Raw genomic sequence first — 17,532 nt, forward strand, 5'->3', positions numbered from 1 at the left:
CTTTGGACTCCTTGAGAATGGTTCTGATCTAGTCATGGCCTATTAGAAGTAGAAGAATGAGAAGAAAAGCTCAATGGGTAGTACAACCATACCTTAAAAGAGTGTTCGTATTAATTTTTTAAAAATAATTTTCTAATATACAAGATAAATATGTGAGAAAAAATTTATCTTGACTTGTGTAAAAAGATTTTACTTTTCATGAGAAACAGTCCAAAACCGTGCTTTGCTTCGAAACACAATACATTTAGAGGACGTGAAAATCAAATCAACATGTCTCAGTTAATTCGGACTGCTTCGAATTCCAACCAACAGTTTCAAAACTTAATTTGTTTTGCATTGATGAGGCAAAAAAAACCACTTCATTTTCTAAAATTTAAAATAAATAATCACCAGCATCGGTATTCTTAAAACCATATTAGAAGAAAAGATTTCAACATGACAGAGTATGTGTTCATGCGTGCACCCCCGTTGACATTAGATTAGATAAACAAACTTAAACTAAATAGGATCTTGTTAGTTCATACATCTAATGTCGACATTTGATGACACCTCATCATTGAGTACTACGAAGTCGGAATCAAATCATCCAACTGTATTCTCCGTCAAATATTGTATTTTTAATTTGTTCACATTAATCAAATCGCCAATTTTTCCTCTTTCTTGTTGTGCCTACAAAAACCACCATATGATTCCTCTTAAACCCACATATCTGCTTTTAACTTCTAGCTTAGATTCTACCTTTTCAAAAGCCATGACGAGAAGCACCAAAATTATCACATTCTTCATCTTCCTCCTTCTAGTTCTTTACCCCTCGTTGTTTCAGAGTGTACATGTGAAGATGAAGAAGAAGATCGTGACAAAGACAAGGCTCTTAGGTACAAGATAGGAGCCATAGTTTCCATACTAGTTGCCAGTGCAATCGGAGTTCTAATTCCGGTCTTGGGAAAGTTTGTTCCGGCATTAAGTCCCGAGAAGGGCATCTTCTTCTTGATCAAGGCCTTTGCCGCCGGCGTGATTTTAGCCACCGGATTCATTCACGTGCTCCCGGAGGCATTCGAGCGCCTGACATCTCCATGCTTGAGCAATCATGTATGGGAAGATTTTCCTTTCACTGGTTTTGTGGCCATGTTTACCGCCATAGGAACCCTAATGGTGGACGCTTTCGCCACTGCGTATTTCAAGAAACTTTATATGGAGAAAGGAAAGATGGAAGCGAAAGGAGATGAAGAGGAACACGTAGGACATGAAGGACATGTTCATCTTCATGCTCACACAACACATCCTCATTCTCAACAGCTCCTAGTTCGTCAAAAAGTCATATCACAGGTTTGTATTATTATATATATATATATGGAAAAATCATTTTGTTGTCCCAATGAAGGAATATAATACCAAAAAACCCGTTGGCAAAAAAAAGAAAAACCAAAAAGTCCTATAATAAATTAATGACAAGTTTCAGTATATATAATAAATTAAATAACAATAAGGTCCATGCTGCTAACTTGTTTTTAATAATTTTTTTATGATTATATTGTTTTCTTGGACCTCACAACTATTTTCCCTATATATTAACCGTTGACATCATATACGGGTCTCTGACAGTTTCTCGGGTTATCGTACTATTGAGTGGTGAAACAACTGGATTGAATGAATATATATAATAAATGTAGGTATTGGAGATGGGGATAATAGTGCACTCAGTGATCATTGGGATATCTTTAGGAGCATCTGAGAGTCCCAAAACTATAAAGCCTCTGCTTGCCGCTTTGACTTTTCATCAATTATTTGAGGGCATGGGACTTGGAAGCAGCATCACTCAGGTACGTACGTTATTCCTTAATATCTTTATTTTTCATTGCTATAAATGATAAAATATATATAAGAGCTAATTATAAGTTCCATTTGATAAAAAATATAACTCCAATATATTTTGTTTCTCATATTGATTCATTTTTTCTCAAAATAGTCATTATGATAATTACACATACTAAGAAATTTCTATTTCTAATGCACATACGTGGAAAAGACAATACTCCATCCGGTCCTTCTTTTTTTTTTGAGTGATTACCTATTTATGAGAAATAACTAACTTAACTAATTTACTTAATATTCACAAATTAGTTATTTAACTTTTATATTAATAACTAGAAGTAATATATATCACCAAAAAAAGAAATATAGAAAAATTATATACGTTATTTTCATGGCCGTGTTATTTATCATTGAATTGTTGAAAACTAGTTGTATATTTTCATTTGTTGCGATCACAACAGGTAGTTTTCCAACATGACGGCCATTTTTAATTGAATCATATCTGTAACAAGACTAATTTTGTTATTAGTTCTTTAATTTTTAAATGTTATGAACATTTTGTAAACGCCGGCGCCCGTTGTTTATCATATCCTCCTCATTTAATTATTCATTTCAAGTGTATTCTTGTTGTCTTCCATCTACAGCGTCCCTTTCTGCAGCTATATCATCATTTTCATATACACCAAACAAAGGTCTTATGTAATTTGTAGTCCAAACTAAGAAAACTCATGCTCATGTTGGATCATTGTCGCCGAAAATGAATATGCATCCGGTCCTCAAAACATAGGAGCTAATTAGGGTTAGATTTGATCCTACATATAAATATTTTTATCCATTTTATTTTCATATTTATCATTATATGTTTTCTCAAACTAATTTATCTAACTTATAAAATGATATTTCAGGTAAAAAAACTTATAAAATGATATATAATCTAATATTATACATGAGTATTTGATGCTTAATTTACTCAAATTAATTAAGTACTTATATGTTAACAATCGAAAGAAATATTAAACATCCAAAATATATAGAAATTGTGCATCCTTGTTTTCAAGACAAATTGTTAATAAAGATGTTAAATTTGACGCTCCTTGCTCAACATAAATTAATTTCAAGTTTAAAGTGATTAATGATTGAGGATACTTTGAGTTAAAAAAATTAAAATAAGTTAACTTTTCTTAGAGATTGTTTGCATGATCGCAGGCCCAATTCGACAACAAAACCACAGCAATAATGGGATTGTTCTTTGCTCTGACAACTCCGGCGGGAATAGCAATTGGAATGGGGATCAGTAATGTGTATGAAGAGAATAGTGAAACTGCTCTTATTGTCGAAGGCATATTTGACTCAGCATCGGCAGGAATCTTAATTTATATGGCACTTGTTGATTTCTTAGCTGCCGATTTCATGAGTGATAAAATGCTCAAAAACATTCGTCTTCTACTTGCAGCCAATATTTCTCTACTTTTAGGTGCTGCTTTGATGTCTCTCTTAGCCAAATGGGCTTGATGTATAGCTTGTTTGTTTCTTAGTGTAAATGTTAACTCCGTGTGAAAAAACTAATATTTTGTTGGTGTAAATTTTTTTTATTATGCATGGATATCCTTCTATTAACATGGGCATCTCTCTTAATAGAGATTAGAACATTAATTCGCCATGTTGTTGTGAGGGACTAACCTTAACCTTAAGCTCCATTGGTAATACTTTTTTCCTTTAAATTTAGTGTGTTTTGATTGAGGAAAATCCATGAAAAGGAAATAAAAATGAATTTTTTCAATGAAATCATACTTTAGCTTTATAATTTTTATCATTATTTTAGGTGCTGGTCTCTTTTAGCCAAGTGGAACTTAAGTTAGATAATTAATACTCCTTTGATTCTATTAATAGGGCAGAAAGAAAAAACATTTTTTGGTCCTATTTATAGGATACTAAGACAAATTTTGTATATGGACGTACAATTTTACCCTTCATTTATTATTTTGTTGATTTTGTTTACATGAGGTATAATATATGCTAAATAAGGATAAAGTTGAAAAGTTATTGAATTTCAAATGAGAATTAATGAGGTTTAAAGTTTTTTTTTAGTTTGTGTGAAACATGTTGGAAATAAATTATAAATAGAACCAGAGGAGTATAAGAGTTAGATAATTAATCTAGGGATATTAAGAAAATTAGTTGAACTGGTTATATGTAACAAATATATGTTAACTTTTCTAAATTGTCATATTTAGTTATATACATTAAAATTACCCCTTAATAGAAACCTTACAATTAATAAGGATATTTTGAGAAAAAAGAATTATAAATCTGAGAGATTAATTTTTTATATTTAAGACTGAATATAAAATATTAAAAATGTTTAAAAAATATAAGAAGTGGATCAGTGTCCACCCGGCTTTAAAATGTTCTTTATGAAAGATGTAAGGGAGAATTACCAACATGTCCCAAGAAGGAAGTTTAATTACCAAAAAGTTTAATGAACCTATTGTCATTTCATGTTCTGAAATTTGTCATTGCTTACCTTTTACTCATAAATAGACTTTAAAGTAATTAAATTTTTTTTAGAATCTGATTGTAATTCTCCCAGTATTGAATTGAAAGTTAAAATCTGAAAAAGGAAAAAGGAAAATTTGTATATGGATGTACAATTTTACCCTTCATTTATTATTTTGTTGATTTTGTTTACATGAGGTATAATATATACTAAATAAGGATAAAGTTGAAAAGTTATTGAATTTCAAATGAGAGTTAATGAAGTTTAAGGTTTTTTTTAGTTTGTGTGAAACATATTGGAAATAACTTATAAATAGGATCAGAGGAGTATAAGAGTTAGATAATTAATCTAAAGATATTAAGAAAATTAGTTGAACTGGTTATATGTAACAAATATATGTTAACTTTTCTAAACTCTCATATTTAGTTATATGTATTAAAATTACCCCTTAATAGAAACCTTACAATTAATAAGGATATTTTGAGGGGGAAAAATTATAAATTTGAGAGATTAATTTTTGATATTTAAGACTGAATATAAAATATTAAAAATTGTTAAAAAATATAAGAAGTGGATCAGTGTCCACCCCGGCTTTAAAATGTTCTTTATGAAAGATGTAAGGGAGAATTACCAACATGTCCCAAGAAGGAAATTTAATTACCAAAAAGTTTAATAAACCTGTTGTCATTTCATATTCTGAAATTTGTCATTGCTTACCCTTCACTCATAAATAGACTTTAAAGTAATTAAATCCTTTTTTAAGGATCTGATTGTAATTCTCCTAGTATTTAATTGAAAGTTAAAATCTGAAAAAGGAAAAAGGAAGTGTATAATGAAGGTCCAATTACGTCCTCTGCTCTCGGGCCTGGCGCCCTGGCCTAATTAAGAATAGAAGAAAACGAAGATAGAATAATTGGTTGGGCCGAATATGTTACAGCCCGGCCCGATATTTTTTCAAAATTTGTTTTAGAATAATTACTGCAATCCCCAAAATTCCCTAATAATTGGCATGAATTCGCACCGAATTCTTTCTTTCACGGTGATTCTCTCCGTTGGATCCAGCGGCAGCGGGCCGTCGTACTTTGTAAGTTATCGGAGTCAACTCCTCCGTTCTTCGTCCTCCTTGGTCGACGGCTTCACGCGCCAGAGAAATTGACAGATTTGAGAGAGAACGAAAGGAGACACGAGAGAAATTGGAAAGGGAACCTCGAAATTTGTTTGTTGGTATGTAATCTCTTCTTCTTTGACGTTGTTTCTTATCTTGTTACTGTTTTGCGTTTCCCCTTTCTCATGACTCTATCTTCTTGTCTTTGCGTTTTCATCTGCTGTTACGCGAGAAAGTACTGATGCTCCCTCTCCTTGTCTCTGCCTTTTCATCTGCTGTTATATATATATAGAGATATATATATCGACCCATATTTGTTTTGGTCATCATTTAAATATCTGATTCGGTTGCTATTCACAGCAATCATTAAATTTCGAAAATCATCATTTGTAGATTGGCAATGGGAAAGAATGAGTTTCTCACACCCAAGGCAATTGCTAATCGCATCAAAGCAAAGGGGCTACAGAAGCTTCGGTGGTACTGTCAGATGTGTCAGAAACAATGTCGAGATGAGAATGGGTTTAAGTGTCATTGCATGAGTGAAAGTCACCAGCGTCAAATGCAAATCTTTGGGCAGAACCCAGAACGGATAGTTGAGGGATACTCTGAAGAGTTTGAGAACACTTTTCTTGAGCACATGAAGCGCAGCCACCGATTCAGTCGTATAGCTGCCACAGTAGTTTACAATGAATACATTAATGATAGACATCACATTCATATGAATTCCACACGGTGGCTTACACTAACTGAGTTTGTCAAGTATTTGGGTCGGACTGGAAAGTGCAAGGTCGAAGAAACACCTAAGGGTTGGTTTATCACTTACATTGATAGAGATTCTGAGACTCTTTTCAAAGAGAGGATGAAGAATAAGAGAATAAAGTCTGACATGGCAGAAGAAGAGAAGCAAGAGAAGGAGATACAGAAACAAATAGAAAGAGCTGAGCAGTTAATGCAGCCATCTGCCACTGGATCTGATCAGCCTTCACAGGCTGAGGTTCCTAGAGAATTAAAAGTGGAAGATGGAACTAAGATTGGGTTTTCTCTTGGTTCATCAGCAAAACCTGTAACCAAGGAAAAATGGGGGGGACCGAAGGTTGTGTTCGATGAGGTTGAGGATGCCAAAAAGGAAGAAAGCAACCGTGGAGGCTCTTTGAAGAGGAAAGAAATTGGTGGTGGAAAATCAACATTGGACGAATTGATGCGGGAAGATGAGAAGAAAAGGGAGAAGATTAATAGAAAGGATTACTGGTTGCATGAGGGGATTGTTGTTAAAGTCATGAGCAAAGCTTTGGCTGATAAAGGGTATTACAGGCAAAAAGGTGTTGTGTTAAAGGTGATTGACAAGTATGTTGGGGAAATAGAAATGCTTGAAAGCAAGCATGTGCTTAGAGTTGATCAGGCGGAGCTTGAAACTGTGATTCCACAAGTTGGTAGTCTTGTCAAGATTGTAAATGGAGCTTATCGTGGATCTGCAGCAAGATTGTTAGGGGTTGATACGGATCACTTTTGTGCCAAGGTGCAGATAGAGAAAGGCCCTTATGATGGTAGAGTCCTGAAGGCAATGGAATACGAGGATATTTGCAAAATAGGCCAATGAGTTTAATAGTAAATGTGATTATCTTGTAAGGAAACATGTACTTTGCTTGAACAAATTTGTAATTTTTCACTCTGAAGAGTCCTAGTCATTTACGGACTTGTAATTTCTGTTATCGAAATGTGGGTTATCTTGACCATTTTAACTTCTTACTTGATCTGGACAAGATTTAAAAACTGCCATCTTCTCAAATTTGTAACAACTGAAGAATGCTTCCCAGGATAGATGGGATTTAGAGCTTAAGGAATGGTGGATATACTATTTGCATCGAAAATTGTGGCAATTGTTTTGTTGCTTGAATTTGTTTGTAAATTTTGGAAATTTGATCGTGACTTAGTTTATCATTGATATTACTATTTTTTGTATTTTTAGTACCTTTTATTTTTAGTGATTCAACTTGTTGACTGTCCATATAATTCATGTATACAGCTTTATCCACATTTTAGAACTTAAAATTTGAGAAATTATCATATCCCAGCTATTGTATCATATCTCAAGACACAGAAGTGATTCATGTGCGTGCTTCATAGGTGACAAGTGATGGATGCTTTGACTTACTTGTACGATGCTTTAAATGTTTCTCTAATTTATTCTTGAGATTGGTTCCTCTATGACCCTACATGGGCATAAAAGTCCAATTAAAATGGTAAAAGATAAATATAAAAAAATAAAAATTAAATTACTTGGGGGAAAAACTCATTAACCGAATCCAAAGTTGAGCCATATTAACGGAATTGAAAATTAAGCCATGCAGGCCAAAGCTCAAGTGAACAGATTATCCATTTTGCCACACCAATTAGGTGGACAATGCTAAATCCAATTCAATTTTGGTTGAAGATAAAACCAAACCAAGCGTATAAACATTCCTCAAGTCTGTGCGCGTTGATGAGGCACTATTTTTACAATAACCTTTTGAAATGCAATTATTGCATGGCAAAATGATTACAACAAGATGAGCAACAAAAAATTCCTCCACGATAGTAAAAAAGAAGCAAGGAAGACATTTGATCTATTACAACCTGTAATAATCTACACTGTATTTATTATCTTCTCGTAAAAAGAATGCCAAAATCTGTTTCTGATTCAGCACATTCTTACAGAAAACCACACATTCTAATTAAAGAAGCTAGAGGAAGGTAAGCTTCTCCGATATCAGCGTTAATGCCGGTAATAGCTCAACATATCTGAAAATTTTCTTTCCCCAGGTACAACAGGAAGCATCCTTAAACATGGGACTGCAAACATGACTCAAGCTGAGCCGCCACGTACTCATTCCAAGCTATAATTAATGCAAACCAAGTTAGGCTACATCTCATTCCAAATGGATCCTTACAATTATATGCGAGAAAGTGACAAGTTTAATTAGGCAACTAAAATTTGTTCAGAATTGAAATTCACACAGAATGCAAACTGCATTTCATCCACTATATTTGCCTAAGCAAACATGCATGAAATGTTATGTGTTCCTATGGAATTTTTGGAGTCTTGTCGTTTAAATGAAACCAAAAAGGATGCAAAATATGCCTTTTGAATACATGAACTATGGTAAACTATGATGTACAAGCAATAGAAGATCCAACACTAGAAAAGCCACAGTGCATCAGACGAGCCAACGGTTGAAATTTCATCCACTAAATGATCAACTTTCACTCTAGTGATGCCAATTATGATGCGTGAATTAGGAGTTGTATTTCATCCTCCATGGTCCCATCACTCAACAGTCTTTGGGTTGAACCAACATATGGCAAATTGACTGAGATTGTTATTAAATCACTGTCTAGCACGAAATATTCTGGGAAAGGCCCAAAATTTCCATAAATGCAGTTGGTTAAAGTTGTAAGCCCTTATTTGAGTTTGACCATGGCCTTTCTGTTTAACAGAAGACCAAGTTATAGATTGACTAATTGAGTGCATTTCTAACGTGTTGCATGGACTAAAAATCCAAAGTATATGCGTCTGTGCTTATCTAAGGCTATAAGTCATCGCACTAAGATTTGCAATTTTGCATCATATAGAATTGTAAATGTGTCGAGTACTACCTATCATGTTCCTCCTCCCTCTCTTCAAGGATAACATAATTTGCCACAGAATCTTTTGGTGACCCTCCCGTGAGATCTTCACTTGCATGGCCTTTTTTAAGCTTCCAGTATCTGAAATTTAAAAAGAAATATTATAACTGAGGTGCACCAATATGACATTGGAAATCAAGTTAGTATATTTTATTGATTTGAGCAAGAATCCTAAAGTTCAATTGCATCGGTGTGCGTGATATAAACTTAAAATTCATGGATTTATTCATTTTGCATTTAGAGTTTGATAAAAAAAGAAAAAGGGAAAAATAGCTAAATAATACATCAAACCATAAAAGCAAAAGGCATTATGTTGAATCTATCCAAATGTCAAAGATCCATGTAAAACAAAAAATGCGGATACCCAATCCCACCCCCTCCCCCAAAAAAAAAATAAAAATCAGCCACATAAACTTCAAACTTCTGGAATTTGAGCACACTCGAAAGTCTGTTGTAAATGAAAAAGCAACCATTTCCAGTATTTGAAACATGAAACAAGAGAATTGTCCCACTCTGGTGGTACAGCAGATTGCCATGCATTTTGAAAAACCAAAGTATTTTATAAGACCAGTACTGAATGCCCCAAAGTATCAGAGTATAAAATCAAAGGGGAGAAACAAGTACTTGGGCCACGTAACTTGTTGCTTCAAACATATAGATGCTGACGACTTACTTGTACCAATTGAATAAACTGACCCCAACCATAATAGTGATGAGACCATATCCTTTTAACCAAGTAAATTCATCATGAAAGTACAAGACCGCAACCTGGATACATGTAGCATGAAAACAGTAAGTCAGATGCTAGTAAATGTCAGATCAGAGATCGCAGGATGAGAATATATTTAAGTAAAAGAAATAAATATAATACACTTATGGAAATTATAGTACTTGATTGATTAATAACTGTATGATAGATGGCCCAAATACCCCTAGGTTTCTATGTTAATCACGTTATCAATCTCGCTTATGATAAATATCTGCAAGGCACATAAAGAAGGTTAAAACACCTAATTGAAACTCCAGATTTTGTTTATTTTCATTGACATTTGACAGCATATAGTAATTTTGTTCATATTTTCCTGATAGCTAAGATAACAGTTTTCAGTCTTCTTATCCAATAGGAAAGAGTAAAACAATGACGTGGATTATCACCTCATGAAGTGACATGCAAGAAAAATTCTAGAGTGAATTTAATCAATCCTGAAAGCATTTTACATGATGAGTAATAAATCTTTACTGATATCTTAATATCTATCACAAACTCTTGCATTTCTTGAAAAATAGCACAGCTATGAAGCCGCTGATATAATGGTTGGCGGGAGAGGGAAAAAAAAAAAAAAGAGCCACTGATGTTACGGTTCCATGAACGCTAGTGTCTTCACGTCATGTTTTACTCATGTCACAACTATTCCATGAACAATCATGTCTTACTCAGTACAGGTAGTACAGAAATAAAAGGACTAAAAACTATCGAGAAACAATGATTAATATTCACATCAAGAAATGGAAATCATAAAACAATAGTTAACTACCAAAATGGTGACAGCCTCCTTGACCACCCCTGCTACTGTGACAGTGACTGCACTAGTTACAGAGACAAGAATGTATTCAGTTAATACCTGCAGCAAGAACAAGATTTATATGTCTAAGGAAACAGACCAAATTTCACCGATATACAATTAAATTAAACAAGAGAGGTTATTAATGACAGATCAAATACATATTAGGTAAATTAAGCATATTAGCATGATAAAGGGCAAAATCCTACCATCAGAAAGGCCAGTGCCCCACCAAAAATCATCAGCAAGCAACTTCGACTGATATGCGATGGATTATCAAAGTAATTGTTATCTTGGAACTCATCCCAGGGATCCATGGCAAGAGAGAGAAGAGCTGTTGCCACTGCCATTACCGGCGTTACGTAGCTCATCAAGGCAAGTGGATCTTTCAGACCTGAAATTATTTTTAGAACTACATATCAAATTTTTGGCAACAAGTAACAGCACTAGTAAGTTCTAACTTGAAAGTAAACATTGGTTAAGAAGAAACTGAAGGGAAGAGCATTCAAACAACAAAACATCAGACAATGGCAATTCAGCGAGAGTTCAAATCAATCACGCCTGATTGATGAATAAGATAAATTCTTATTCTTTTCTAAATATTAAATTATCATACTTCTCTAAAGGTCTAATTATGAGTTTCAATCCCAATAAGGTTTCAGTAGAAAACAAGAAACTGTAATATCTCTAGGTCTTGCAACCTAAGGCCACCAATATATCAAGTCCACTATTTTAACTCAAACACACCTTTATCCTATACGCTATAGTATAGTTTTCATAAACAAACTTCTGCTAGAATTAAAATGAACAAGAATCCTATCTTAAACGTAAAATTCCTAGAGTGACATACTTCCTTTCATTGATCTATGCCCACCATTTCTCATTTCCTGTATCTGGTTCAGCTTTTCAGGCATATTAATTCAGGCATACAAAATTTTAAGAAAGATAGGCTTCAAAAGCATTTACACAATTGGTGAGGGAGGTTACTCTGCCAAAAATTTATTGCCAATAAAAAAGGAGTCAATTTCTTTGTAAACGTGGCATAGGCAGATGGGAAAATTAATTCTATGTCAATGAAGTTATTCTCCTTCTGTGACATTTTATTTGGCAATATCCTCTTCTTAAAATTAAAGTCACCATAGTGGACATATCAGCTTTTCAACTAGAGTCAAAGTTGCATGATATATATAAAAAAAATAAAAAATAAAATAAAAACCACTAATGGACCTCCTCTTAACAGCTCAAGATTTTTGGTTGAATTGGTTCTTGATAAGCATTGGGACCTACCTAACCAAATGGCTCTTGCATGAGCTAGCACGTTAGATAGATTTTTACTAATCATATTAGGGCCTATAATTGAAAGTTTAATCTTTAAAGATGACAGGTTCTTGACAGAGTGTGATCAACTTCTTATAATAACGTGGATATTATAGTTTGCTAAACTCTTCAGATTAATATGCTAGACTAACATTGAGCACAGTTGAGCAAAATGGTTATGGAAAAAGTGGTTTTCTCATATATCACAACTACATGCATAAAACTGTCACTTCTGCATCAACAATTCTACACTATCATCAAGCTTTGAGAAGCTACTTCTTTCTTTCCAGTAAGGCAAAGTAAAACTATGTGGTCACTAAAATGATAGCTGAACTGCCTTAAATTTGACCAGAATCAAACGAGTAGTTTTCTTTCCAAATAAAAGGAGAAATTATATAAATTGAATAATGCTTATAAATGAACTGAATAATAATGATCTTAAGTGAGAATGTTAACATAAAATATTATAAAAATATGTATGACAACATTTGACATAAAATTATTGGAATGGAATTGCAAAGAGAACTTACCATATGTTTCTTTCTTTCACGTTAATTTTTGATGATGACATGCACGAAGAAAATGGAATCAGGTTCCAATCCAGAAAAATGGAGTGAAAATCCAAAGTCATTAAAGGAGGAAACCGAAAGAAACAATAACATTTGTACATTTGCGGGTACACAAAGAAAGAAAAACTTATAGAGAAATAAGAATTCAGATATCATACTTGCAAAAGGATTTGGGTCATGCACCAGCGAAAACCAGACATAACAGCAGCAAGCATAACTAATACGAATCCCCAAAATTCGAATTCTGTATCTTTTGCCACTACAGTACACAGAAACAAAGCTCACAACCTATATAAATAACTAATGCTTACGAAGTTAAATTGATAAATTTCATTTGAAAATGAAGAATCAAGAGGGCTGGGCATTGGGGTGGGTCTTACAAGGGTAAAATTAACATTTTTTTTTTACAAAAAAAGCTCACAATCAATATATAAATCCATAATTTTTTGACTGTTTTAACATCTTATCACAATTCTAAAATTTTTGTGATAGGGAAAATATTATTTATCACCCACTTGAAACCTGAATAGGAATTATGTGGAAGAAATTATATGATGTGCCAAATTCTGATAATTGATGCCAAAAATTGTCAGCAAACTATTTATGTGATTTTCGATTAGCACAAAATAACTATTCTTAGCTTCATTCTGGATGGTGCCAATGGCGGGGTGACACCATAGTGACATGAAAATCCTTCTCATAGAGGGAAGGTAGCGGGTTTGGTCTGCGAGGTGTAAGAGTGTGAATTTGCTGTAGTTGTTCCTTTAAAAAAAAAAAAAAAAAAACACTCCTGTCTGGATGCCATTTGAAGTATTTAATACTGAAAATAATTCAAGGGCAATAAATATTCTGCCTATCATTCTTCCTGAGAGACCAAGCCTAATCGCTGAACTTGAATGCAGCCACAACTGCGCTAAACCTCTGATTTTTTCTTTGCAACCCAATGCCTATTGAATTGTGAAAGAATAGGTGTGAAAGTGAGAGGTGACTTCTATACCTGTCATCAGTATCCCAATAGAAATAATTATCATGATGCCTGATAGTTTAAAGCTTGGCGTCTCCAACCTTGCAATCAATATTTGCAATTAGCTGGCAGAAATCAGGTGACAGACAGTGGTAGAAACATTCATCCGAAATATGTAAAAAAGTATGTGGAAAAGTTAAAAAGTTAAACAACCAGAATGACATGTTCTATCCAAATAGCAGAAGATTTTTTTTTAATGCTATTAAAAATGAATAATAAATTGTAATATCCACTTGCAACGAAAAGAAAGGAGAGCAGTTTACATTTTATGAGATTATAACACATAATAGACATATTGTAGAGTACGGCAATATCAAACAAAACAAGCACAGGAATATTTAGCATTGGAGTAGTCACAAACCACCATAGAACACTGAAGCACCCAGGCAAAATATGATCATTAGGAAACACCCGAATAAGTGAAGAAAAGAACAGCAAAGGCAAGTTGTTTCCTCGATCTTCCAAATTTTTATTAAGTAAATTAATAAGAACTTCCCCAAACTCAGACCACACAAACATCTACCAAATACTCAAAATAACTTATACCAAACAGAAGTGACTCCAGAACAACGTGAGAATAACCGGGAAGACATACCCAAACTAGAAACACAAGAACCTATGAAAATATGGAAACTTGGTTGAGGATATTACTTGGGAATTGAGAGTTTACCAGAACTTATTATAATCCCAGCATGACAAGGAAGAAGGTGAAATTCCTGAGAGTTGAAGATTTCAACAATCTTAGTTTCGTAGGGTTTTAAGACAGTAGGCAACGCTGTCCTCAAAGCACGCATTCTTAGAAGTAATTTAGAGAACAAACTTGTGGGTCTTGTTAAGTGCGTGTTATCAGTGACACAGTTCTGTTTTGCTGGCAAAATCACTAACCTTGGGCATACAACATGCGAACTAACTAATTTTGTCTTCTGCGTGGGACAAGTATCATCCTATCAACAGGCACACAGTCCTACCCTCCACCATCTTAGTAATTCAACATCTCATATTTTAGAATTTTCAACTATATTTAATCATTCAATTATACAATTAGTGTGGGCACATGTACATTTTATCATTAATGAGAATATTTTTTAATTGAATTTGCTGAGTTGTATATGAGTGTAAAGATTTTGATTATTTTCATATCCCTGTAAGTTTGGCTTGGACTTCAGGACCTTTTTGTATACCAGAAGCTTGTATTCCAAAATCAATCAGCGACAAGTATTTTTCTCAGCATTATTCCCCAATCAGATAAGTTACAAAGATCAAACGGAAAAATTACCTGAAAGCAAAAGCAAACAGAAGGAGAAAAATAGGAGCACCAGATTTGCACTGCAATGAAATGAAAAATGTAGATGAAGAAGTTACTTCCACAACAGTGAAATAAAAAATGTGGAGGATTCAGTAACTTTTTTTAAAGAAATTAAAGAACAAATCGACCTTCATTCTCTCATGGTACATGAAAAAGAAAAGATATATCACAAACCATTGTAGCAAATGTGACAGAGATGGAAACAAGAGATGCATTGCTCAGGTTAACATCCATTGCTGTTCCTAGAGCAGTCGGTACAACTGTGAAAGGCAAAGTCCATCTGTGGCATTAGTTGGTAGAAAAGTTAATATAATAAGCGGTTAAAATTTTACCATAAAAGTGCAAGTGTGGAAGAACAGCATGATAGGGGAGAAAATAAAATAAATAGAAAACGTGGCATGTCCAAAGGCTCAGTCTGGGACAATCATAAAGGAGGTTTGAACATTTGCAAGCATTGAGAAAGATATAGATAATTATGGCTTAAGTTTCAAGAAATATACAAGATTTGGTTTTGGCTGAAGATTTTTTTTGGGGGGGGGGATTTTTTATTTTTACAGAATAAGCTGAAAACACCTTTTTTTTCTGAGGTAAAATTTTTAGTTCATCTGAGTGCTCTTCTTGCAAAACCAAAAACCACTTCTCCACCGGGGGGGGGGGGGGGAACCAAATTAACACACAATGCCTCCATGTTATAAGCCATTATGGAGGTTACACGGCTTGAATAACAATTCCACTAGAATCCTGGGAAGGCAAAGGAAAAAAAAACAATGACTAACTCACAAGAGTTGTCGCCAATGACTTACAACTAAAGAATACACATTATTCCGAGATGTCAGGCATAAAGAAAAACAAGAGTCACAAGAAGGAAAGATGATTAGAGTGATTTAGCTCCGCTAGCCAGCTTAGCAAACTAAAACAGAGAGAACAGAGAAAGAAAGGAATATGTTAGAATCTCATAATTATGGGTTCTTCCATTTCCTGATTGTCCCCTATTTATCATGGAATTTTAGCATCGTAGTTAACTTATGTTCTTTCCTTTGTTTATTTCTATATATCAGTTTATCTTTGTTATGTGTTTATTTCCTTACTTTCCTCCTTGATTCAAGATATCGGTTGGCTGATTCTCAGGTCAATCATCTCCTTTAAATTTATGGATTCTATTTCAAAATCAGATGAATCATAAAAAATTTTGAATTCAAAATTTTACAGAATAAGAATTACAGAGAAATTGAATGTTTACCTCTCAAAAAGTAATCACTCCAAGACATGACCACACTAGTTGGGAATTTATGAGACCAAAACCAAATGATGAATTTTGATACCACAGCTTGCATTGCAAAGTGAACAGTATTCATCAATAAAGGAGCTGGGAACTTTCCCAAATCATGTCCTAACAGAGTTTTATTATACCTGCTCAAACCATTTCCGAATAAGAAATAAAGGAGGAAGAATTTGCATCAGGAATAACATTAAGCAGGGCATCTATTAGAAGGAACTTACAAGGTCAAAAATAGGCTGCAAGAGTACCACAGAAGTATGAAAAACAACGTCTTCAAGACAGAAAATGAATTCCTGGAGATTTTTTCTAATGATCCGTGAGAATTCACAGATATGGGGGAGCCAACACTAATTGTACCCCTTGCAGTCCCATTTTCAATGTCAAAAGGCACGTGCTTCTCAGTTCCAGTAGCCCTTAAATGAACAGATTCATTATCCATGTTGCCAATACCTTTCATATGCATAATCCCTTTATCGAAAGAGTCTCTATCTACAGGTTTACTTCAAAGTTCATTCCTTTCAGAGAAAAGGCATTCAGAATCAGAGTGGTCTTCTATCTCATCCACATTAACAAATTGCTAATTCACATTGAACACTCCATCTTTCATTATACCAACCTGAAAATGAAATCTCTCAAAAAGAAAAGGCAAATAAGGCAGGGAAAACTAGGCTTCCACTATCATCGTTGCTGATTGTTTTTCTAAAAACTTCTGTTTCTGAATCCAAGTCACTCTGTAGGATCACATCGAGTTATAGCCATTTATATACACCAACGCGATTCAGGACAGCCAATGGCCTATTAATATCATCACTTGCCACCAAGTCCGATAACATAAGTTATCTTAAAACAACTAGCATATGAACAACTGTTCAGGTTTGGATATCTGGATGAACTAATAACCAGTAACTAAATTTCGACCATCTTCACAAAGATACCAATATAAGATCTCAACCTAAATGAAGCAACTGCTCTAGAGCTCTTCCTTGGATCAATCTAAAGATTCCAGCTTTATCTGCGCAAGTCAAAATTCTCATAGTAACTTTCAAAGTTCAATTTGAATGCGGCTGTAATATAAAAATTGCTTGCAGAGAAAATTTCCTAAAAGCACTAATAGATACAAAACATTATACAATGAAGAGGCAAATATATAGAATACTGTTTAGATGCAATTTACAGTGTTGTCATATGTCAGACTGTCGCATACTACACGACAGGGTTATCTGCTTCACAGTGAGCCACGGTAGAGAAAGATTTTTTTTTTTCTCCAGTTCTATTTTAATTCGAAATAAATCCAATTAATGTCAAAATACTCTGTTACAGTTCACAGTTACACCCAAGAGAAAAATGCCATAATCATGGGAAAACTCCAAGGAAACTTATAACCAAGAAAGAGTTGAA

At 34.0% G+C, this 17,532-nt stretch overlaps 3 protein-coding genes across 6 annotated transcripts; 2 read left to right on the forward strand and 1 right to left on the reverse strand.

Moving 5' to 3' along the window:
• Positions 1–726: 726 nt before the first annotated feature.
• Positions 727–3,424, forward strand: LOC114734998 (zinc transporter 5-like; the record flags this gene model as incomplete). The annotated part of the gene is made up of 3 exons (XM_028922648.1): positions 727–1,326; positions 1,671–1,820; positions 3,019–3,424. Coding segments are annotated over 3 exons (1,056 nt in total), but the record flags the coding sequence as incomplete, so codon positions are not given.
• Positions 3,425–5,335: 1,911 nt separating this feature from the next.
• On the forward strand, positions 5,336–7,340 carry LOC114735009 (KIN17-like protein). 2 transcript variants are annotated; one of them, XM_028922664.1, is made up of 2 exons: positions 5,336–5,533; positions 5,775–7,340. In XM_028922664.1, the coding sequence occupies exon 2, from the start codon at positions 5,815–5,817 to the stop codon at positions 7,009–7,011; it is 1,197 nt and encodes a 398-aa protein (XP_028778497.1). In that variant the 5' UTR covers positions 5,336–5,533; positions 5,775–5,814; the 3' UTR covers positions 7,012–7,340. The 2 variants fall into 2 exon arrangements, with proteins under 2 accessions (XP_028778497.1, XP_028778496.1); XM_028922663.1 differs by having other exon boundaries at positions 5,808–7,340.
• A 610-nt stretch (positions 7,341–7,950) lies between these two features.
• LOC114735006 (probable sugar phosphate/phosphate translocator At1g06470) lies at positions 7,951–17,185 on the reverse strand. 3 transcript variants are annotated; one of them, XM_028922658.1, is made up of 13 exons: positions 16,751–17,185; positions 16,356–16,649; positions 16,096–16,265; positions 15,030–15,115; positions 14,826–14,875; positions 13,523–13,590; positions 12,684–12,784; positions 12,487–12,499; positions 10,849–11,033; positions 10,613–10,699; positions 9,751–9,845; positions 9,048–9,158; positions 7,951–8,287 (listed from the first exon to the last, which is right to left on the reverse strand). In XM_028922658.1, the coding sequence occupies exons 2-13, from the start codon at positions 16,595–16,597 to the stop codon at positions 8,278–8,280; spliced, it is 1,218 nt and encodes a 405-aa protein (XP_028778491.1). In that variant the 5' UTR covers positions 16,598–16,649; positions 16,751–17,185; the 3' UTR covers positions 7,951–8,277. The 3 variants fall into 3 exon arrangements, with proteins under 3 accessions (XP_028778491.1, XP_028778490.1, XP_028778492.1); XM_028922657.1 differs by having other exon boundaries at positions 16,356–17,185; XM_028922659.1 differs by lacking the exons at positions 16,356–16,649; positions 16,751–17,185 and having other exon boundaries at positions 15,030–15,135; positions 16,096–16,174.
• Positions 17,186–17,532: the final 347 nt, after the last annotated feature.

Source organism: Neltuma alba, unplaced genomic scaffold, assembly GCF_004799145.2.
Source record: "Neltuma alba isolate B1F8T4 unplaced genomic scaffold, ASM479914v2 tig00013168_pilon, whole genome shotgun sequence".
Classification (NCBI taxonomy): domain Eukaryota; kingdom Viridiplantae; phylum Streptophyta; class Magnoliopsida; order Fabales; family Fabaceae; genus Neltuma; species Neltuma alba.

Bases quoted from the DNA above. Each gene is read 5' to 3' on its own strand.
- LOC114735009 (XM_028922664.1), top strand. From the start codon at position 5,815: ATGGGAAAGAATGAGTTTCTCACACCCAAGGCAATTGCTAATCGCATC.
- LOC114735006 (XM_028922658.1), bottom strand. From the start codon at position 16,597: ATGCATATGAAAGGTATTGGCAACATGGATAATGAATCTGTTCATTTA. The intron at 15,116-16,095 runs GTAAACATTCAA...TGCCTTTCACAG, and splicing joins GAGTGATTACTTTTTGAGAG to TTGTACCGACTGCTCTAGGA. The intron at 9,159-9,750 runs GTAAGTCGTCAG...TTTAAATTTCAG, and splicing joins AGTTTATTCAATTGGTACAA to ATACTGGAAGCTTAAAAAAG.